The sequence below is a fragment of the Armigeres subalbatus genome, chromosome 3 (assembly GCF_024139115.2).
Source record: "Armigeres subalbatus isolate Guangzhou_Male chromosome 3, GZ_Asu_2, whole genome shotgun sequence".
NCBI classification, from domain to species: domain Eukaryota; kingdom Metazoa; phylum Arthropoda; class Insecta; order Diptera; family Culicidae; genus Armigeres; species Armigeres subalbatus.
Window position 1 is genome coordinate 171,503,006 of NC_085141.1, and position 23,722 is coordinate 171,526,727.

General features: G+C 36.1%; 1 protein-coding gene across 4 annotated transcripts in view; it reads right to left on the bottom strand.

The window, feature by feature from the left end:
- Nucleotides 1-5,345: 5,345 nt before the first annotated feature.
- The window catches only part of LOC134226938 (RIMS-binding protein 2), a 266,124-nt gene continuing 247,747 nt past the window's right edge, over nt 5,346-23,722 (bottom strand). For all 4 annotated transcript variants that reach the window (XM_062708067.1, XM_062708070.1, XM_062708069.1 and 1 more), the window contains one exon: nt 5,346-17,156. In XM_062708067.1, coding sequence (XP_062564051.1) covers nt 16,560-17,156 — 597 coding nt within the window. In that variant the 3' untranslated portion in view covers nt 5,346-16,559. The remainder of the gene's footprint in view (nt 17,157-23,722) is intronic.

Below are 23,722 nucleotides of genomic sequence, written 5' to 3' on the forward strand. Positions count from 1 at the left end.
GCTTGGATTGAAATCGTGTATTATCGGAAGTTATTTAGCATTTTTTGTTGGAAACTGAGGAGTTTAGAGAATAGAATGTGATAATTTTCCACCGTAAATTCACATTGAAACTGGCTCTGTGTGAGCAGGTATGATTCTCGTTCTGGCGCATCGAATGAACATGTTTCTATGATATGTGTTTACCACGTGAATGGCGAAGCTTCAGCAAACAAGAAAACGATAAACTCGATTTTATATCGATACTTATTTCGGTTGGCTTTATTCAACGTTTTTTTTCTCACTTGCGTTATAACACTATCCATCCATCGTGATTCGCGACCATTTCTTTCACTAATCTGTACAATTAAAGTATGATAGTTTTCAACGATCTGGCCGCTTCGATAATGTGGTTTTCGTGACAGCTCTTGCTACACTAATGTTGACTCAGTTTCATTCCATCACTAAACTAATTATTGAGAGATGAAGGGTTTGAATTTGGCTGCCGTTAATTTTGGTTTTGATCATTATAATTAATTATTGTATTTGTTCTCCTTGTCTTAGACTTGTTGATTTATACAGATGAATACGGAATTGTTCGATTTGTTTTTGGACAGAGTTTTTTTTTCTTGTTTCATAACGTTCGGTACAGGGTAAGACTTAATAACACGCGTAGAGAAGAGTTCCGCCAAATTTAAAGTGATCGAGGAAATAGCGCATCTACGATGTGGTTGCGTTTTCCGCTATCTTGTACTGGTGGATAATCATAGAAAAGCTTTTTTCTTCGAGGCGTTATTGCGTAAATCCAAATTTGAAACAGTTTTGTATAACTCCGGCTGCAATTTTCTTGGTTCTGTGTATAAAGATAGTCTCAGCTTTTAGCTTCATTGCATTCCTTTCTGTCTTTTTTAGATAAAAGTTATCGTCATAACTTTTTATAATAGAAATGATAAACTTTTCGTCATAATGTATGTACAAAAAAGCATGAAAAGCGCGTTTGTTGGAATAGTATCGTAATTTGTTTAATCATGTGTACTTAATTGTATATCTACGTTTTATCTCATTGAATGTACAAAGTACTACGCGCGTGTTCAATTTCAGCTCACTAATTCTCTTTTTACAAACTGCACTCGCTTCACTCTCTCTTTTTGTTAGACATCAGCTCACCGTTGCAAACGACGCGTTAATCTTCATTCTCACGTCGTATGACTTTTTTGAGTTGATAACATTCTTTTTTACATTTGGAACAGTAGACTAAGATTCGAATTCCAACATTTTATAGCTAAGATCCTGGTAAATGACACTAATGTAAAATAAAAACGTAAAAATAAAACAAGAATGAAAAGCCTTTTTCGATCACAGGGCGCACGTAGAACTACAACATGGATCGTCTGAAATTTGTGCACAATGATTTTGACCTGAGAAGCCAACGATGGAATTCAGTAACTTCAGTAACAGTCGGCCTACTCTTTGAGTAACGCTTCTAAAATATAAATGTTATTGAACAGAACAGAATTTACAGAACACGCATCAGTTCAAAACTGTAATGCGTAATGCAAATAATTTTATTTAGGTCTTATTCCACATAAGTATTTCTTCATGGCGAACATTTTCAAAGATTTTTCGGAAACTTCGAATATTCTATGTACGCTAAAAAGATTGCTCATACTCTGTTCGTTACACTATCGTGACATGTAGAGGTTTTCGCTAATATAGTTTCCACTAACTGAGCACCAGGGTGGTGGGGTGGGGTGTTTCTTTATGCTCACTAAATTGGCAAAAGTTTGAGGAAAAAAATGCTGTGGGTTCGATTAAATAGAAAAACCGCAACATAAAGATGACCGCTGAGTCGCCTTCGACAATCCACAATGGTCCCAAAGTCGAATCTAGAAGACAAAAATATTTGCGTCTTAACTATTATTTTTAGATATATAGTGTCTTCGGGAAAAAAATCATATTTTTTGACGATTTTATTTCCATGCAGTGACATTAAGGAGGTACCTATATTTCAGAAGTTCATAATATAACCTTTTTAATTTTTCGGTATAAAATTGTACAATGTTCCACAAAGTTGCAGAGCAATTAATTTTAAGCAACTTGGACAAGGAAACCATCTACCGCTTTTGGTTCACAGCTTATGAGCTTTTTCAATAAATACGTTAGGGCGGTCCCTAAAAATCGGTTTTCTTCCCATAACTTGTTATACATTCATTTCTCGCAAAAACTTAGTTCCGAGCACCTTTAGAAGAAGACGTTGACGCACATTTTTGTTAAAGAACCATGGATCTAGGAGAAATGACGGCTTCGGCAGGTTTTGTTCTATTATTGTCAGGGGTGGTTTTGTTGAACAAATTTAATGAAATTTAGCCACAATATTCTTTGATATGTAAAGAATGTTTAGGCCAAATTTGAGAATAATTAGTTATAGAAACCCCTGCCAATGATAGAACAAAACCTACTTCAGTTCTATCTCTATAACAAAACAGTTATTTGAGTTTTTCTATGAAAAAAAAAGTTTTTTTTTCAAATGCAAATATTTTAAAATGGAGCAAACCGATTCAATCTATTGATTCTATTCGAAAGTCCGCACTTTTCTTCGTTTATGGTGGGAGAACTGAGAGAGCGTTTTTTGTTTGAAGCGTTTTATTTGATTTAAAAAAAAATATGTTTTTAATCAAAAACGGCTATAACTTGATAAATAAACGATATAGGTCCATGGGTCTTCAACAAAAATATGTGCCTTTAAATGTTCTAAATGTGACGAATACAAGGTATCTCTCAAAAATCAATACATAAAAATATTTTCTAAGAAAACCGGTTTCCGCAAGGAAAGAAACGTTAGATTGATCAAAGTAGGCTGGTCGATTGCAATCGGTATCACCTGTTCATAATAGTCATAGGCCGAAAATGTCATTCAGTCGAACTGATTATTTGTCCGAAAAAGTAGTTTGGTCGCAATGCCATTTTGTCGAAAATATCGTTTAGCCGAATGGGTTATATCGTCAAACGTTGTTTGGTCTAATAGTGAATGTGGAAGTTGTGAGCAGCACACTTGTCAAGGAAGATTATCTGTGACTTATTTACGTTTGATTGTTAAGATACTTCAAATCCGAGCTCAGCACACTACCGCTCATGGTACGAAGCCCGAGTGCTCGTTTTCTTTTACTCACCGACTGAGTAAAATTATTTCGCCGACTCTTTTATTCTCACGGAAGATTGACTCAGTTCATATATACAAAGTAGATCAACACCACTTTTTACGAAAATTGAGCAACATTTCCGCGAGAAAAAAAATAGACAATTCAATTTTAATCAGCCAGTGAGTAGAAAAAAAGCGTATGCTAACGGATTTCCTGAGAAACTGTTTTTATTGCAATGACAAATTTCTATTATATACAATAAATTGTCGTCTTCCACGTCCAAATAAAAAGGAAATAAAGCAGAAATTAAGGATAAATACTGCTTTCGGAAAATTCGGTGAAATTTTGCGCGTTAATTCAGAGAAATTTCACACAAAAATCAGCAGAATTTTTCTCGAACATTCGAAGCACTTATCCGAGAAAAAATTTAAAAGTCAGAATAAAACTCCATGGGGAGTTCCGAAGAGTTTTATATGGAATCTCCCATGAAAATGTTTCCACGGAAAATTCTTTCAAATTTTGAAGGGAATTTTGTTTTATTTTAAGCAGGATTTTTTTTGAAAATTTCCCCTAGAAGTTAAATAATTGCGACTATCTCAGTCTTAAACGGCTAACGTTTTATTCTGCCCTACGTTTCAGCCATTGGATGTGGGCTTTTTCAAAAAGTTTAATGGTTTTAAGACTGAAATAGCCGCAATTCTTTCATGAAAACTATTTTCAGTCGTCTCCAATACCATTGACCAAGAAGTTTATATAATTTTCCGCTTAAAATTCTTTTTAAAATTTGTCAGCATGTCCATTTTTGAACATTTTTGAATTAAAGATATATATTTTTTTAAATTGGTAAGCAACGTGTTTCTTAGTACGCCTTTTTATTTTTCAGGTTACACTCAATCAGAGGATATCAGATTTCAGTACACTTATGTATTATTCACATGCAAGTACTGTATAAACGGTCTAAGTTACCGCTTCTGCCTCATACGCATGCTCGTTCCATTCTTCTAATTTGTAGATACAGATAGCGTTTCCATTTCTAAATTTCTTCAACTTGATAATGAACAAAAAAGCTTTTTTCCAATTAAAAAAACGGATTCAAACCGAAGCTTGTCTTAAGCCTTGTACAGTGCACCACTACACTAATCACCGAGTCTAATTGTATTGCTTATAGCTGTGATGGTTGAAAGTTAAAGTGAGACACTCAGTCTAAAAATAATTACCGTTGTATCGAATGTTTTACATGTGGTCGTTTCGGATGCTCAGGAATTGGGAATCGTATTTTTGGTTTGGGTGTAAACATTGCATAATGTAGACTCCTATAAAATTTGAGCGGTGTGGCAACAACATGTCATAGGAATTTTCCCCGCTAATTTATAATTTGACTTTGTTTTGCTCTCTTTTTCAGTCAATTTTCAATTCGAAGCAAATATTATTTACGCCTTTGGTTCCCTCGACCTTTTGACTTTTTGCCCCTTCAGTCTCTTGTCTTTCAACTTTTTGACCTTCATTCTTTTGTCATTTATTCCTTTCTGCGACATTTTCCTATATAATTGGATATATTGGATTTTTCCTTAATCGTTTATCTTGAAATGTAAACTCTTCAACATTGCCGACCTCCACAAATTCAATTCTGTAAAATTTCGGTAAAAGTCGTAAGTGAAGTAGGTTACAGTTCGTGGTGGTGTTCCATGCGGAGTAGTGGCCCGTTTGGGCTGACGACATGCAGTCAGTGTTGCGATTTGAGACACTTATTATGAGCCATTTGATTTGTCATAAACATGTCCAATATGAGGGACCTTCCTTAGCCTTGCGGAAAGATGCGCGGCTATAAAGCAAGACCATAGGTAACTGGGTTCAATTCCCGGTCTGGTCAGGAAATTAACGGGTTGGAAATTTGTGTGCTGAATAACACTGCGAGGCGGCAATGTCCCATTTGGGATGTAGTGCCCAATAATAAGAAAAAGAAGATGAGCAATATAAGCATTAATACCTCGAAAACGATTTTATTTTCTTCTTTATAAGAGTGATTTTTTCGCAGGGAGAAGTGCATCACTTACCTTCGAAAATGATGTTAGACACTTTTAAAAGTCTATGCAAATGTTTATTGAAATCTGTTGGGAACGAGTATTACATTTTTAGGGGAAAGATTTCGGGATCAGCTATACGAGTGTTTAAAAAAAAGTAATGACCTGGCATCGGAAAAGTATCATTATCTGTATTTCATGCTTCTAGTCCCTCAAATCAAATATTATGGGAAAAAATGCGCATAGCTCCCAAATCATATCCTTCTTGTACCATTTTAGCTTTACCAAATCTCCCCAAAAACATAAATTCTGTAATCTTCGTTTGGGGTTGCCACACGCTATCATTGGATGCCATCATTACCTTCCAGTCTAATAAAACCATTGCGTTCAGATTCCAATAACTACAAATGGGAGGTCAGGGCTGGGCCTAGGAATCTCAGGGACACTTGTGCCAGAACGACACACGCAAAAACAATATCCCTAAAGTGATCGTAAGAAATAACGAGTTGAACTGGAGTTGAGAATTATGGAAGAAACGACTCGATCCACGTTGTTACGAAGATAGAAGCTTCCGTATAGGTTCGAATCGCATGGGTGTAGGATGGTAGTCCATTGAAAACACTCAATATCTAGTAAGTACAAAGTTGGTAGGAAATAAGCAACATGTAGACGAGACGGGTAGATTCAAATTTTGATTTCTTTTTTTCAGTACACCGTATGTTAAACAGTTATGAATGCGATACGAAAGCGAAAGACGAAGAGATTAATACCGAAAAGTAAAATTCACGCGTCAAACATTCAAAAGGCACCGAACTGAATTTATCTTACTTCAATTGTATTTTCTCATTATTTTTCAGCAATATAACAATAATTCTGTTGTTTTATTTCAATTTTTGCTTTACTGCGTGTACTGGTCGTACCCTTTTTTATTTCACTTGCTTTCTCCGCATGTTATCTACGGTCTTTTGCCTTCCTAATATTCAAAAGATTCCATCGTACTCTCTTTTTTGGTTTAACTCTGTTAACAGACGTTTGCGTGTGTTTGATAGAAATGTTAGTATTTTTTACGAGTGTGAGTTTTCTGTGTAGTTTAGAAGTAAGTTTATTTGAAAAGTCAGTAGAAAGTTGAGGTGAAGTCAATATATTGATCTTTGTTCGAGTTGATTCGATCTAGAGTGTAAAGTAACGACTAATGGGAGAGTCTGAACTTAAGGAAAAGGATAAATCTTGCTCTCTCTTTCTTTTTTGCATGACTATGCTTTGTTTGGGTTTCTTCGATAGCAAAAAGTGTTCAAACTTTAACTGGTTGCACGATTTACATTTGGCTCGCTGCGTTTGATTTGGTTGCTGTTTTGCTCTTCCTTGATGTTCAGTTTTGGCCGATTCGTACAAACGACGACACTCTGCGTTGTCACACTGACTGTGTATCGTCGGTGACGCAACTCGACTCGTTTTCGAATTATAAATGTTTGGAATAAAAATAATACCGTAAAATTTCCTTCGTTTTGGTTCCCAAATTTCAGTTCCACTACGTATTGTTTGTTTCAGGACTAGATTGTTCACGTGATTCAATTATTGTATTGCTTTCCAATGTGATGATGCGGATGAGATTATGGTTCTCTGGATTGTACAAAAACGTTTCGTTGCAATACTTTAGATTTATTCAAGTTTACCTTCAGGAACTGACTCGCAAACGCAAAAATCAAGATTAGTATATTCTCAATGAAAATTATTATTAAAGAATTTGACAGTAACGATTGTTCCCGAAGAAAAAGGAAATCCAAAACAATTAATAATTTAATGTTTGATGTAATACAAAAAGTAAAAAGTGGGAATGAATCCATTATTTCAGCCTGATGATCTGTACCAGGGTATGTATTAAAACCTATACTGAACACTTCTTGTTCTTCATATTTCACAAATTTAAAATGCCTTGAAGGTATTTTAAAAGTTTGGAAAAATTATGAAAATCAATTAAAAAAAATCCATAATAGATGTAAATAAAATATTTTAAAGACTAAAATTGGAAACATTTATTATAATCTTTTTCCAAGACACTTGACACAAAAGCATTGAACTGAATTTTAAAATAGCATAGCATATGTGATTGTACAAATCGTGGGTGGCTATAAAATGCTCAATTGAGCAATCTACTGTATATTGTCGCAAATTGGCATTGAACTGAATTTTAAAATAATAGTAAAAATACGACCCATTCAATTCGAAACTTTATTTATTGACCGTAGTTCTTGCATATGTTGCGTCGTTCTAAATTTCAAGATCGTTCCATATTTAAAGTTAACAAAAAAGGATTCGAGTGGCAATTTCAAATTTCTCTGGTGGTAACGCTGAAAACTGTGCCAAGACCACATTTTCAAATAATTGGTATTCAGCAATTGCAGGTTCTGGCTGTCAGCATCGAGTTATTTATATTTATTTATGCTCGGAATTCGAGACGAGCCAGCCAGGGCTGAAAGTCTCGGTAATAAAGAATAAAAAAATGCTCGGAATGCAGACGACCCAGGGTTGGTTTGTTCGGAGGAAAATTCAAAAGAGCGAGTGCACAGACGCTTTTCTTTAAAACCGGATTTTCCATAACACAACAACACACGAGGCCAAAGAAACATCTGTCCTTCTAACGATCGGGAAGGCGGAGTGCGAACCAACAAAGGTATATTACGGCGAGTAGTAGCCAATATGGACATTTAGGAAGTAGCTAATGAGAATTTCGAGATATCCGGTAAGCGGCTATGTTGGGGAATTTCAATTAGAGAAGATGAAGCAAGTTTGAGTTCAAATTACGATCAGAAGTTGAAGAACCATACGAATTGCTAATGCCATTTACGATTCACAAGCGGAGTTTGGAGTAAAACGACCTCAGATTAGATTATTGATTAACGTCTGAATTTCGCAGTAGTGCAAACATGGACGCTACATAACGTACCTATTAACACATGGGCCAAGGTTTTCGACTTTACTTTCTATAAGATGAAAGTCAGATATTAAAAAAAGTCAACGGCGTCGACTGAGATTGGACCCAGATCCACTGTTATGAGATGTAGGCACGCTCCCACCAGGACTATCACTCTGCACAAAATGGTCCATGATTCAATATTCATCCATTATTCATTCATGTTTTCAAATTTATCAGATTGTAAAAACGAAAATATAATAATTTTAATGTCATTAGGCAAAATAATTTCACTTTTCACTACCTTCTAATAAGTTATACAAAATGGTGGTTGGAAGTTTTACCGTATTTAGCAATTATTAGATATACTATACCCTTACAGTCCTTCGGAATATGCAACACAATGTTTGACAGAGAAACAATTTCATAATCTTGGAGTTTTCAATTGATGTCATCTTTTAAGCTATACTGCATTCGTTGGTTTCTAAAAGAATATGAGAAAATTGTTCCATTTGGTGAGCAGGATTCGATGAAAAAATTAGGGCTTTGTTGCGCATCACAAGCAGATAATTTATATTTCCAGGAGGAGGACTTATTTCAAATATTCAGCTACGTCAGCTAGAACACTGTGATTTGACTTACTCTCTTATGCCAAATATGACTCGAAAGCAGTGTTGAATTTCATACATTTCCACAATTTGTGACTTTTTTTCAATTCATTTATATTTATCAAAAGTAACAAAAAAACACCGGGGTCAGAAAAAGCACAAGTTGCTCGGGACATTCGTAAATCCCAAAATCCGAGTGAAAAAAACCGCGTTAATATTTAAGTTTGCGTAAAAAAAGCAAGTAAAAATATACCCGACACTAATCATAGGTAGTTTGATTCATTTTGGTTCAACGACGACTTTGGCATGTTTTTTTCTTCTACAGTGAAAATTTATAATAAGGTTTCTACACGTAGGGCGCTTTTTAGTTGGTGGTTTGGAAATAGTGATGAAACCCAATTAAAAGCAGCCTAACAACAAAACTCAATGTCAAAAGCGCGCTGATGTTTCTTTTTCACTTATGGCGTGATCGATAAATGCTAAGTGGTAAGGAAACTTCGTTGTACATCGACGTTTGTCAAAATGCCCTTATTAGCGATCGAAGCTATACCCTATACCCAATAAGTGAACCATCACTATACCGGCAGGGGTTTCACATAATTCCGATAACTCCAATCTATAGCTTAAACTGCTGAATAAGGGGAGATTTTTGGTTGATCATTGAAAACTCTACTCAAAGATATGTGAATGTTTCACTAGACTAGAGTAATTAGATTGTTATAAAGTTGATGGAATTTTAACGGAAACTAACTGGAAGTATAATTATGGCCATAACAAAGGTCTTTCGCATAAAGCTTTAGGAGGCTTATGAGGAATTTTCTAAAAAAGCTTGATAAGCTTTCGAAATAATTCTTGAAAGCCATTCAAAATGAGTATTGGCGATGCTTCCAAATACAACTTGAGGGGCTTCCAAAGCTTTGACACCTCCCGGAAACCGCTTAAAAACCTTGAAGGGCTTCTGTGATAAGCTTCTTTGAAAGAAGCCGTCCGAGCCTTTAGAAAAAAAAAGACCCTTCAATGTTTCCGAAAAAAGCTTGAGAAAAAAAAGTCTCGAAGGGCTTCCAAAAAAATGCCCAGTGATGCTTCGGAAATATGCTTTGCGGCCCTACCGAAAAAAGCCCTAAGGCTTTTGAAAGAAGATATGCAGAGCTTCAAAAAGAAGCCTTGAAGGATTTCCAAAAATCCCTGAGGGTTTCGAAAAAAGCACTAAGAGGGTCCTAGAAGAAGAACTTTGTGGCTTTCCGAAAGAAGTTTTGAAGGGCTTGTCAAAGAAGCATTGCAGAGCTTGTGAAAAAAAATGATATACTTTTCTTTAAAAAAATGATATACTTTTCAAAATGCAACCCGGTGTGGCTTCTGAAAGAAGCTTTGGAGGGCTTTTGAAAGCAGCCTCGAGCAGCTTTGAAAAAAAAATATTGAGAGATTTTTTAATAAACCTTTAGGAGCCTCCCGGAAAACGTCTAAAGGGTCTACCGAAACACACAATGACGAGTTTCTGAGAAAAACTTTTGGATATTCTAAAAAAGCGCTGAGAGCAGTCAGGAAAGCAGCTGGCTTCTGGGAAAAGAGAGCCTGCCAAACGTGAAAAGAAGCCTTGAGTGGCACTCAAAATACTGCTTTAGGAGATTCCGGAAAAAGGTATTTAATGTATATAGAGATAGACGCATTTTCTGAAGTACCCTTGAGTAGTTTTGAAATAATTCTTGAAGGGATTCAGAAAGAAGCCTTGATGGGCTTACGAAAGAAACCCTGAATAATGCCTTGAGGGGCCGCCGAAAATCAGTTTTGATGGGCCTTAAGATAAGGCCTGGAGTAGCTTTCCTTGAACAACTCTGTGAGCTATTTTTTTAGAGGACATTAGGAAAAAAGTGTTCTACCTAATGGCAATGTTTACTTTGACAAAATTGCATTACAATCTGTCAAGTGTCCAATTATTGAAATAAGATCGTAAGAGCACATACTTGTAAAACTCATAATTGCCGTCATTGAAAATCCGACTGCGCCTCACAGATAAGTTGACAAACACCTGTCCATCATTCGACGTTTTCCCGGTTGGTGAAATCATTCCGACATTCCGACGACTTTGAAGGCGCGTTTGTTTATTTAATTAGTCCAAATAGTCATGCACCAAATAACAAAATTGGCAACACGTTCTTGGTTAAGAAGGCCATCTGTGATTGCGGCAAGGTGAGCCAGGCGTCCATCTCGGGATCATCCAAGGGAAACCTATCATAACAAGGGGTTTCTGAAGCACCTCATGTCTTTCTAGCTGGGTCATGATGGTAATTCGTAGTTTTGCCTGATTTGAAACTACTCGCGGCAGATATCAGACTCGCTCTGTAATAAAACATCATCCGAAATCATAAGAACTTTGAGAAATTGGCCCATCAAAATTTCTTAAAACACCTATGCAATTAAGTCGAAATCTAACCATAAAATTGTTGTTAAATTTTGAAGAAAATCCTAAACATAGGAAATTTATGGCGAATTTTGTTCCCGAGTGCAAACTTTATGTACAGAAGACAATGTCTCAATATGCTCTAAAAATTCATGAATTTCTAATACGAAGCTGGGAAGTGAGACATCCTGTCCATATTGATAGGTGCTATTATTCGAGGAAATGATCCATAAAGGTACATTATGGGAGGCAAAATTCATTTCCAAATTAGTACGCTGGTCATGTGAGAACAAAGTTTTGAAATAACAGCTATGAAGGTAATTCTTAGTTTTTCTTAGGCAAAACGTCTTCGCGTTAGTTACTTAACATGTACCAAAGACTTGTAGATCTTGTAGGAAACTTTAATATGCAAAATTACTTCATGTTAAATTCCAGCCAGACGGTATTTCGAGAAGCCTCTGTCGAACAGCAGAAAAACCAGCCCAACTCATCACATCACCAGTATCGTTTTGTAAAATAATTGGCCCAATGTTCGGAAAGAGTCAATGAGCGATGTAAAATGTAGATCTAAAATATCTAGGGAGAACGGTGAAAAATGCCTCCTCAAGCTTTTTTGATGTATTAATTAATATGAACCGAAATACAGAATTATTCCAACGCCGTGTAGATACAAAATTTATAAAGCTAGTTACATATCACAATCATCTCCTACTCAAAATAATCAGGTTTTTATGACGTTTAGTTTCTAAAATGGACCTGGTGTGAAACGTACTAGAGGAGGTGCTAAATGGCACATTGGCATGAGAAATCAACGGTGAACGCATGGTTGTTTGTAAATCTTATTTGATTAAATTAAAATCTTACGGGTAAGTGAGAACCCACATTGTTGATTTTCACACATTGAGGCGCTAAAATTAAATTGTGATAGTAATAGGGGAAAGGGAAGAAATATGCACTAGCTAAGCATAAACTGCTGTAACGTCTTAGCTGTCGTTTCGGGGCCTCTTCCCTACTCTCTAAGAAATGTGCTACAACCGATTGTATGAGTAATTTTATGAGTTGGACCATTTTGCCTCATAGGTGCGATATGAACTGTTCTCCCCTAAATTGGCTAATTATGTACGCACAGTAGATGAAGTAGAACGATTGCAGAAGACGTCCTTTTTGTCAAAGTAGTAATACATTGCAAGTATAAAGCATGTGTAGCTGAGAATTTCAAACTTATCCCCCATCCTCAGTATTGTAAGCATTTCCAAGTGATGCTGTATGAAAAAAAATCGAGACAAGCTTTACATATTATAAAAAATCTCTGTTTGTTAGAAGCTCGGATCGCAATCGATATTGTAGTAACTGAACTCTGTTGAAAGTAAGCAGCAGCAGCATTGATTCGTGTAGGCAGCCAATCTTTTTCGCAGTGGTGTCCTATCAGTCCGATTAAAATAATTCTCCAAGGAAGGGGCACGCGCGTGAGAAGCCGAATTCATGCGCGGGCTCTGTCTTGTTTAGCGGTTTTATCTATGCTTCAAGTCAATTAGTTGGGAATTAAAATGCTATGAAAGTTCGAAGGCGTTTTACAAAACTAAGAGAAAAGTTTGAAGCAAATACTTACGATTGCCAGTCACTGCGTCGGTGCTATGTTCCGTCGTTTTCAGTTTACGTTTGATTTGATATTACCTCACCTCATCTTAGCAAACGGTGCACGTGTTGTGGTACGTGTTTGGAAGTATGTCTGTTGGAGTGTTTGTGTATGAGTGTTGGTTTACATATGTGTGTTGGTGTATGTGTGAAATCATGGGATGACATATTCACAAGAAGGTGGCAGTCTTTCGTTTTCGCTTTCCTGATTTAACATACTTACGTATGCCGATGTATCTTGCGATATGTTTCTGAATTTCTACAAAATAAATCTCATTGTTTTAGGATTTTAACACATTTTTAGTTGGAATTCAGTAATATGTTTGCTGCATTCTTCAGCAAGTGTTGTAGAATGTCATCTGCATGTGATTTGCTCAATTTGTCCACAACTTTGTTAATTATTAAATTAAATTAATATTAAATCTGATGCAAGAGAGTGGAAATTTAACATAATTGTCACGCATCAGATAACCAAATTTTTCAGTAATGGCCTGGCACACAAAGTTAAAAAAAACATTTCAGCACTAAAACTTCGTCATACTTCATGAATTGTTATCTTCTGGAAATGTAGTTTTTGTTCTCACTTTCTCTTGGCGTGTTGTACAGCAGGTGGACTCGCTCTTTCATTGTACGCTGTATGAGAATGAGATTCTCCGGGAAGTTTTAATATTGCGGAAAATGTCTTTCACGATTCTTATGCTTTTCTCTCGTCGTTCTGTAAGTTTCATTGCGCGGTCGATTCGGGCGATCGCGTGCACTTCGTGAGTGTGCGGACTCTCTGAGTTTTAATCTAAATATCGGCCATCTCGTTATTAAGGATACCATGTTTTCCTGATTCTCTCACCATTTTACAACACTGTCTCCAGTACTTTCAGTATATTTTTTTTCAGGGAAACAGAATAAAAACTTAAGTTAAAAATTATCAACAATATTGTTATTAAGTCCCACATTATTTGTTCCTCTTTTTCCATTCTAATAGATGACCTAAAGTCTGGATAAAATGTTACCCAAATCGATGAGTGTTTGGAAAAATATTAATAATATTTAAAAATCGCCACCCAGCTCTTTCAGAGTTTAATACTCTGTTACAACAGTATAACTAATGCTATAACAGCGAAAAGATTAGAATTTATCTGAGTAAGTTATATACATTTTTGGTATGAGTTTTTTTTCTCCAATCACTCCAATCTTCCAATCCAATCGCTGCTACCAACATATCTACCAGTGAGTATTAAATTTTGTATGAGCTGGATGGATCTAATAGATTTCAATCGTAGATAACGCTAGCATTATCAGCGTCAAAATACAGAATTTAGACATTGCTTCCTAGATTTTCTCAAATAAGCTTCCAACGATATTAGCACCACCAAAACGTTGATCGAATGGGAAGAAATTTTGTCCAGATCATCGGGGCATCAAATATACACCCAGGTTTTTTTTTACACGGTTGGAATTAATTAATTTCTCGGTTAACCTGAACTTTCACAGCTTTTTAAATACCCCCTGAATTTTTTTTGATTTTTTCTGATTTTTTTCGTGGGGTTAACTAATTGTTTCACTGACGCTGAAGGTCTTAAACGACTAAAACCAAACCGTGTAAAAAAAAAACTGGGTGTATTGGAATGGAATGAGAGGACAGCTCATTAAACATGTGAGATGAGAACTTTTTCACACCGCTTTCCATTGTAAATGGTAATAACGCTCTTCAGTCAATCTATTCCGTTTAGTAGATGATACCTTTTTATTGACAGTATACCGAACAAGATTGATAACATTAGGGAATCGTGGTTTCAATTTTGTCGCTCGTTTGAGAAAATTTATTTTTGAAACGATTAGGACTGTCACCTTCTAGGAAACGCATCTTCGCTTTTGTGAGTGTCCTAACAGTGTGGGTATGTGCCTTTGTCGTTTGATTGGTTTTGACTATAGATAGTGGAATATATAGATGAGCGAAGATAAATCCTCTGTCTCCAAACGAACTGTCAAACGTGTCTCCAAACGAGCATGACGTCACGATTTCAATGGAAACGTTAAGGGCTGTGACGTCATATGCGCGTGTGCACGGGCAAAAAAATCGACTCAGCCATGCTTTCGCTCATCTATAGATTCTACTATCTATAGTTTTGACTGTGTTTGGGGTTGAACTCTATTAGGTTTTTGTCTTCGCTAAGCGTTCAAGATTGTTGCGAGTTCTCTTTTAATTTCAATGTTAATATTATTGTTTTAGCATTCGCATTCTCGTCGTACGAACTCTCAATGTTTTTACACTTTGCAAAATTTGTTGTTATTTTTTGGTATTTTTTTTATTTTTTTCTCTTGTAGTTTAATTTTTAAGATTGATTAATAACTATAAATATTCTCAATTTAATAATGGTGGGTAAACATTTGTGGTCGTCTTTTTCTTTAACATTTCACCTGGAAATTTTTTTGTGTTTTTCTGTCATCGCTTCGGCCATTTTTTTTTCAGCTAACAACGGTCAGCACTCGCGCGCCAACAAGATTTTCGCTACGGTTCTCAACAGCTTCGATCCGGTACTGTTATGTTATTTACAAGCCAATATTAATTTCATCGCCTAGTCGATCCGCTAACTTTTTAACCGATGCTTAAATGTAACTTCAAATCAATTGCTAGAGAATTGAAGTGATTTCTGCTTTTCTTTATTTCTTTATATGGTACACTAAATTTCTTTTAACTACATGATTTCCATTAGGTTTTGTTAAGTTTTTTTTATTACAACACTTTAGCGACGTTTTATTGTATATACGAACAAAAATAGTAACAAATTATTACATTGCGATAAGTTGATATCCTTCTTAATCTTTGCTTCGTAATTCAAGTTGGGTGGCAATAATCAGATAACAATAGATTTCTGTAAGTTTGCTTGTCTTTTTGTTTTAGTCAAAGATACTTGTTGATAATAGATAATGTTGTGCTAAAGACGCGCCGATTCAATTCAATATTGTTTGTTTGTTGTTTTTTTTGTTTTATTCGCTAGCAATGGAATGATGATTTATGAATGTATCAGTTGAGAAGAGTTGATTGTGGCGAGATGTAACTCTAAATTTTGAACAGCACTTTGAAGCATGAATGTTTGTTCATCTTTTAAATATATATAATATATTTATAATAATATTTATATGGAATGATATGGGTAATGATTTGCTTTAAATGTAAATATCACCTTTTCATTCACTTTGTTTTTTGATCACTCATCTTAATGTTAGAACTTGTCGTTTACGTCTGGTAATAACTACAACTTTGTATAATTTTAACCATTACTCTTTCTAGAAATTCATCAAACAAGACCAAAGTACGATAAATAAAACAACACTAGTCAAACAGTTTTGTATAGAAACGACTACGGTTAATCTCCGAAGGGTACCAGAAGAAAAAAGAAAACAAATAAACTCTAAATGTAGGAAAGCAACACATGAATTAATGCCAACTCTAACATTCGTCAAAATGCCGCGAAAAAACGTGTGCGTGATCATTTTTCTGGTTCGATTAAATTTAATATGTTAAATGGGCTTAATCTCGTCGAACCAACATAAATCGTTTTTTTTGTCGTATTTACAATTGAAACAGTTTTTCGACGCTATTTGCATGAACATAAAGCTTCTGATATCAACTTTCTTATTTATGTTCCTTTTCTGTGTGTTTTAATTATTAAACTTACTAGCCTATTATTTGTTCCTTTCTTTCACGGATACGCTTTTGCTGCTACTGTTCTTCCCGTATTGTGTTTTCGTTTTAGGATTCGGAATGTTGAGAGTAATTCATAGCAATAATATTGTACAATATAGTTTAGGTTCATTACAGCTCCAATAATAATAACTATAATTATAATGTTGTGAACTAAATGCCTGGGGTTATTTACCACCAAGGCCAAATTTCATAAATATTAGTTCTTTACCCTTGGACAGGATGTCTCCACCAGGTGCTGCCATTTCTTGGATTTTACCCATTATGTTGGGTCCTCCTGGTTGCTGACCTGGTTGGCCTTGCTGACCAGGTTGCCCCGGTTGCTGTTGTTGCTGCTGCTGCTGTTGCTGGCCGCCGCCCATGCCCATATTCATGCCTAAACTACTAAATGGACCGGATGACTGTTGCTGCGGTTGTTGGTTCATCGGACCACCACCGGGTTGCTGCTGTTGTTGCGTCTGTGCGGCCGGCTTCTTGCCGAACAGACCACCGGTTGCCGCACCGGCGGCTCCGGACAGTAGGTTCGTGGCTGTAGAAAAGACACCACCGGATGAGGCTGTGGTTGTCGGTTGCTGTTGTTGTTGCTGGTTTTGCTGCATCTGCTGCTGTTGCATCATCGGTTGCTGCATCATTGGTTGCTGTTGTTGTCGCATCTGTTGCTGCTGCTGTTGTAGTGGCGTTTGCTGCTGCATGCTACTCATTCCGCCAACATTACCACCGATCCCTATCCCTTGACCGATCATCCCTCCTATCCCCTGCATCCCCTAGAAAACGCAGCAGCTGCGTTAGTCTATTCTATTAAGCCCACCAAGCCCACTTGTACTAAAGGAAAAGGTTATGCATACGTAAAAGGAGAGGTACTAGTCTCGTGGAGAGTAATGGAACTAAACGGAACGTAATTTGGGAAAATCGCATCGGGAAAAAACTATAAACAGAACGCAATTCAAAAAAGCTACCAAATACTAGAGACTTGCTTGGTGTGAGTTTGAAGACGTGCTTTATTTTATACAGGCAAAAATTCTCCTTGTAATAAATGAATATGATACAATTTTACAGATAGCTACTACATAGCTACATCTACTGATATCATACAGCATCTAAAGAAGATTTTTTTTTATTCTGATGGAAACTTATAATGTTTGTTCATTGTTACTCCTACCCAGAATAACCATTAAACGAGGAAGTTGCAGCTGGATTGCGAAAAGCTATGAGGCTTGAGTCAAGTGAATAGAATCAGACGGATTGATTTAAGGTTGTTAAAAGCAAACATAGGTTTGAAATATTATTTGTTTATGTGTTTACGAATCTTGAAACCTTACACAGAGGATATTTGAGCGCGGCTCGTCAATGACGAAAAGTTTATTTCGAGTTTAACTCAGATAGGAGCCAAAATGTTCGTACAGGATGTTCATTTTGCCCCTTTCAATGCATTGGACTGAATGAAGAATCAATGATATCCTGACCCATGTTATAATACGGTAATTCGGTAGGCTCAGGTGGTTTTAACACTTAACGGAGCCGCAATTTGGGATAATGATATTTACATTAGTTTTCATTTTATTATCTTACGGTAAATTGGACTTTCACCAACGTGGAACTCAAGGTTATAAGGCACGTTTGATTGAGGATCAGATAGATTTGGGTTCAGGGGTTTTTCAGCTACTCATCTGGGCCTTTGACGTCACAAACGATATGGCGTAGAGTGATGGTCGCGTTATGGTACGGCAGAATGCATCCATGACCCGCGGTTAGCCCGTCTTCAAACTCAAACTCTGACTAACAAGTGAACAAGTGGTGTCCGCTAGGGTGTATCTAGGAGAAACTCAAACCCTATCTAGTATTAACAGAAAAAAGGTAGAAATGAGCGTAACAGTTGCAATGTCAATCCTAATCAGAACAAAATGATCTGTGTTTTATTTTCATTTGTCTAGGAACATAAATGAACCAACAATCGTAAACCAAAATAAGTACATACATAGGATTGGGATGAAAAATTGAAGCAAAAAGAATAGAGATAGAGATATAGGTGTGGGAAAATGTCAGGCAGAAACGGAAGAAGTATGTTAAAAAAGCAAAAGGTCGAGAAGACCACCAAGAAAAAATAACTAGAATATAACGATTGAACGAATGCATAATCGAAGCACTAAAATAAATAACATTTAAAAACTGTTAACGAGTGTTACTTTTTTTTGTAGAGAATCAACAGTACTGCTTTTCACCTATAGTGGAGTGTACTGACCAAATGAAGTGTTGATTCTTTCTGAATAGGGAAGTGTGTTCGAGTTTTTATAGAGTTACTAAATCTGGTTGTGTTTTTGACTTTTCAAAGGTTCAAAATAATTGAGAAAGGCCTAATTCTGAATATTCAGGAACAGTCTTCTCAAGAATTGAATTTTGACTCGAAAGAGTTGCTATATTGAAAAAAGAAATCGAATATAAAACTAAGGACTAAGTATTGAACAGTGTACGAATGAGGCTATATGCATATACGTAGAGAATTAAAAGTTTGGAACTTCAAATTCAAATTAACCAGCATGCGACAGCTAATACCGTAATGCTGAATATACTTTAGAATAATTGAAATCTCACGATACTGAGTAAAATTGTATTTTCTTTCATTTTTTTCGGAAATCTCAAAATTTGAGTCGTTCCACTTTTTACGAAAAATGAGTAAGATTTCTGTGAGAAAAAAATAAACGGCGATACAATTTTACTCAGTCTCTGAGTAGTTTGAAACGTGTGTGTAGGCAATGTAATAAAATTTTCTAATAATTTGTAATAAGCAATAGTATTCGGTATGACGAATTCTTGGCACTGTCTTATCTGAAACATTTAAGGTGCATTAGCAACGGATACAAATTGGTAGCCTTTTCTACATTTATTTACTTTTCTCCACTCCACAGCTTGGAGGCTCGCAGTTCAATTTATATCATAGTTCGGGGCTGATTTGAGATTTGGGGGTAACTTATTCCGTAAACAAGCATTTCATAAGAAAACCATAGTATGCATTCGACAGATTAAGCTTTCCTCTATCAGACAAGGGAATTAGTTTTGGAAAAAACGCTTGCATTCTACGGAATTCATAAAACAATGTTTGTTTACAAAATAAGTTACGCCCAAATCGCAAATCGGTCCCGAGTTATTACTTTGAAAGTTTTTCAAGGTGTTAACTTTTATTAGTTAAGCGTTTTCAAAAGGCAAAAGCGTTAAAAACGAGAGACAACTTTCATTTAAAAGGGAGAAAAAAAAACGAAAACAATGGTCCCGCAATTCATCTTAAGGTAGAATGCGATGGAATTCGAAATTAGATGCCCTAGTCCTTACCTAGCGTTGTGGATGACATCCCACCAAATAAACAATTGTGAAATTGTTTGCCGTAGAATTGACATAACTTGAATGGATGAAATTTCTTTTTTTTTTAATACATGGATCTGCGGGCTTCAAAAAAGGTCATTTAAGTCTACATCACATATCCCTTATTTTGGGAAGGGTCATTTGGCCGAATCCCATCTGGCCGAATGCCATTAGGCCGAAGGTTGTTTGGAAGAATATACCATTTGGCCGAAAGGGTCGTCTCGTCGAAACATTCATTTGGCCGAAAGGGTCATTTGGCCGAACAGGTCGTTTTGTCGAAAGAGTCATTTGGCCGAAAGGGTCATTAGGCCGAAAGAATCATTAGGCCGAAAGGGTCGTTTGGTCGAAAGGGTCATTTGACTGAAAGGGTCGTTTAACCGAAATGGTCTTTAGGCCGAAAGGGTAATTTGGCTGAATAGGACATTTGGGCGAATAGGACATTTGGCCCAATAAGACATTTGACCGCATAGGTCATTTGAAAAGTGAGAAACTATTAGTAAGAAGAGAAACGTCTCAATTCTCACTTCTCACTGTAAAAAATGAAGAAGCGCGAAGTGACTAGTAAGACGTCACTTATCACTTTTCGCTGTAAAAAGTGAGAAATGAGAAATGAGGAATGAGAATTGAGACGTCTCTCTTCTTACTTCTAATTTCTCACTTTTTAAATGATATATTCGGCCGACCATTTCGGTCAAACGACCCTTTCGGCCAAATGACACTTCCGGCCAATTGACCCTTTCGGCCAAATGACCCTTTCGGCCAAATGACCCTTTCGGCCAAATGACCCTTTCGGCCAAATGACCCTTTCTGCCAAATAACCCTTTCGGCCTAATGACCCTTTCGGCCAAATGACCCTTTTGGCCAAATGACCCTTTCGGCCAAATGGGTTTCAGCCTAATGGTTTGTTAGGCCTAGTGGCATTCGGCCAAATGGCTTTCGACCAAACGACCCTTCCCCCCCTTTTTTGTTTTATAATTCTCGCCCTTTGTGTCATAAAGGCGTAACTGTATTGATCGACATCTCTTCATCGCTAACAACTCATTAGTTTTAAAAGTTACGACCGGGATTGCTGTTTCTGATGCAGGACGCAATCTTGCTTCATCTCACCAAACTATTAAATATGCGATAAACTATCGCAATTCGTAGCATTAATATGAAGAAAACATAGACAAAATGAAATTGTTCAACACAGTTACGTTCTTATGATACTCAGTGCGAGAATTTTTGATCAAAACAAGACTAATTTGTCGAAACCGATACTGGATTACAATGATAAACTTCTGCCCACATTATTTGAAAATATTACACGCTTAAAGTCATTCACACAATTTTGTGTTTCGTTCATACAAAACTAGCCTAACCTGGAACAACACATATTATGAGTAACTGCCATGTTACTCATATTAGTGTAATTGACGGTTAACGGTTTTCGATGAGTTCATTTCACACATTGAGAGAGCGGTCGGAAAACGCAACTGGCCTCAATTATATTTTTTTTATGTAGCTAAATTGAAAATTATCGTAACACTTTTATACCATTTCAAAGGATTCTCCATTTGTTTCGATATGACTAAACTAAAGTGCGATGTTTATACTGGCACATTTTAATTATATCGCATCGAAACAGGAAGAAAATCCTCAGAAAAAGTAATTTTCGTTACGATGCTTGCCGGACGCAACCGCCATCATGGCCATCCAAATGGATTTGACAGTTCGAAGTAAAGCTCCTTACAATACAAGAGACAATACAGAACGAAAGTGCATGTCTTACACATAATTTTTACACAGATTGCTATTCACTCGCGTCTTTGTCGTCACATGTGAAAATGATTCTTACGATGTGTTATTTACTTTGGGCGTGCAACGCATATCAGTTAAGTACTTTTCATAACTGATTAAGGACAAGCCTCCCGAAGTGCTAAACTAAATACAAAATACTTATTTCATAATTCTCGCGCTTAGAATCATAAAGGCGTAACTGTACTTATCGACATCTCTTCGTCGATTTTATTTTGACAACTAAATACAATCACAGCATGCGTAGGATAATAAAAATGACAGTTGTGCGTGCCTTCCGTTTTGAATGTGGGGGCCGTGGGACGCGAATGCATTTAGTTTTGGATTCCGAGAGGCTCGTCTTTAAGATGTCTCAAAAAGGAGCGTAGCTGTCTCTAAAAATTTCCCAAAAAACAATAAAAAAAGGTAAGCAACTTTATTCTTATTTGCAGAGGATAAAAGCAATAATTGAGTACGATTTTTCAGCAGCAAATGTGATTTGTCGCTGTATTTTGGTGATTGTAAGTTTGTTTCGGTATACAAATAAAAAATATATAATTGGAAACTTGCTTATTAGATTCAAGTTTCGATACGATTTTGTCCTGATATGGTCGGGTTTCTGCCAAATCGCAAAAAGTTGATGAAAAATTTCTTATTTTCTTGAAAAAGTTTTCTTGTAGCAAATACATTAGATCTCAAATCGTATCGGACATCCTTCCATCCTATAACTGAGGATACCCAGCAACAAATTTATTAATATTACAAGGAATGTATCAATATTAATTAATTTCCATCGTAGAATGCTACGAATAAAATATCACAAGTCAGTCAAAAAGGCGCTTGGTGCGGTTTTGCTGAACCCTGGTCATATGCACGAGCGAATATAATCGAATTTAGCATGGAAAATAGTCCACTTTCATAATCTGAGATCAAGGTTAAGATAATTCAATAATTTTAAGTGTTATTCACAAACTATGAACGTTTTTTTGCTTGTTGACTATACCCTTTAAAATACACAGAATTATGTTTATGATTTTTTCAATCGTATTTTCAACGTGTGGTTTCAATTTACCATAAAATTCTATGCAACATGTTCATAAATATTCAACATGTTGCAAAATTGATGTACGGTAAATAATCAAGATGAACGTAAAACTTAGAAAATGTACATCGTGTCATAAAAGAATCCTGTGTTCTGAGACAATAAAAATATTAGCGAAAAGCTCTGTTTTAAAAACCGATGAAAGAAGATCGCTCATACGTAGGGTGACACTCGAAAATGAGTAAAATATTATATACTAAATTTAGTAAATCTCCTTCTTCAATGGCTCTACATTCCAACTAGAACTTGGCTTGCTTTTCAACTTTGTATTTTATCAGCATTTACTCAGGTTTTCATTGAAAACTTTTCTATGCCCGCCATTGCATGGGTATGTATCTTGTGTGGCAAGTACATAGATACACTAAGCCCAGGGTGTCGAGAAAGTTTTCAACCCGAAAACATCCTAGACCGGACCGAGAATCGAACTCGCCATCTCCGGATAATCAGACGCCTTTGCTCGCAAGGCTACTGGAGATCCCAAATTTAGTAAATATTATGTTAAAATTTAATAAACTTAGAAGGATCCTTGAACTTTGAATTGTATAATTCAATATTGTATATGCATCGATGATTGCTCATCCTTTGTACACTGTTCTTAAAAAAAGCAAAAGAAAAACAAATGATTTATTGAGAGAAAGGTAGGACAAAACATCATCACATCTTCAGTTCATTCATTTTCTACTCTAGTAAATGCTAGAAAAGCATATCGTGAGTATTCTGCTCTATCATACTAAAGTATTTTGCTATTGGTATTGTTCAATAGTTAAGCAAACAAAACTCTACAGAAAGGTAATTCATTAGTATAATATATACAAACAAAAGCGAAAGTCACGATTCCAATAAAATCAAACAATTCAAACTACTCTAAAATCAACGATGAAAGAACGAATGGTAACTTAAATCTAAACTTTTACTGTCACATGCCGATACTGATGGAAGGCCTTATAGCAAATCGAAAAATAAGAGATATTAGTATACAAACATTCCCATACAGATTCTTGCTTCTGGCACTGAAATAAGAAAGCCTGGATTTTCAGTTCCAAATGTTTCCAAAATGTTCAGCCAAGCAATAGCAAGAAGAAATTGTCTGGGTTCTGT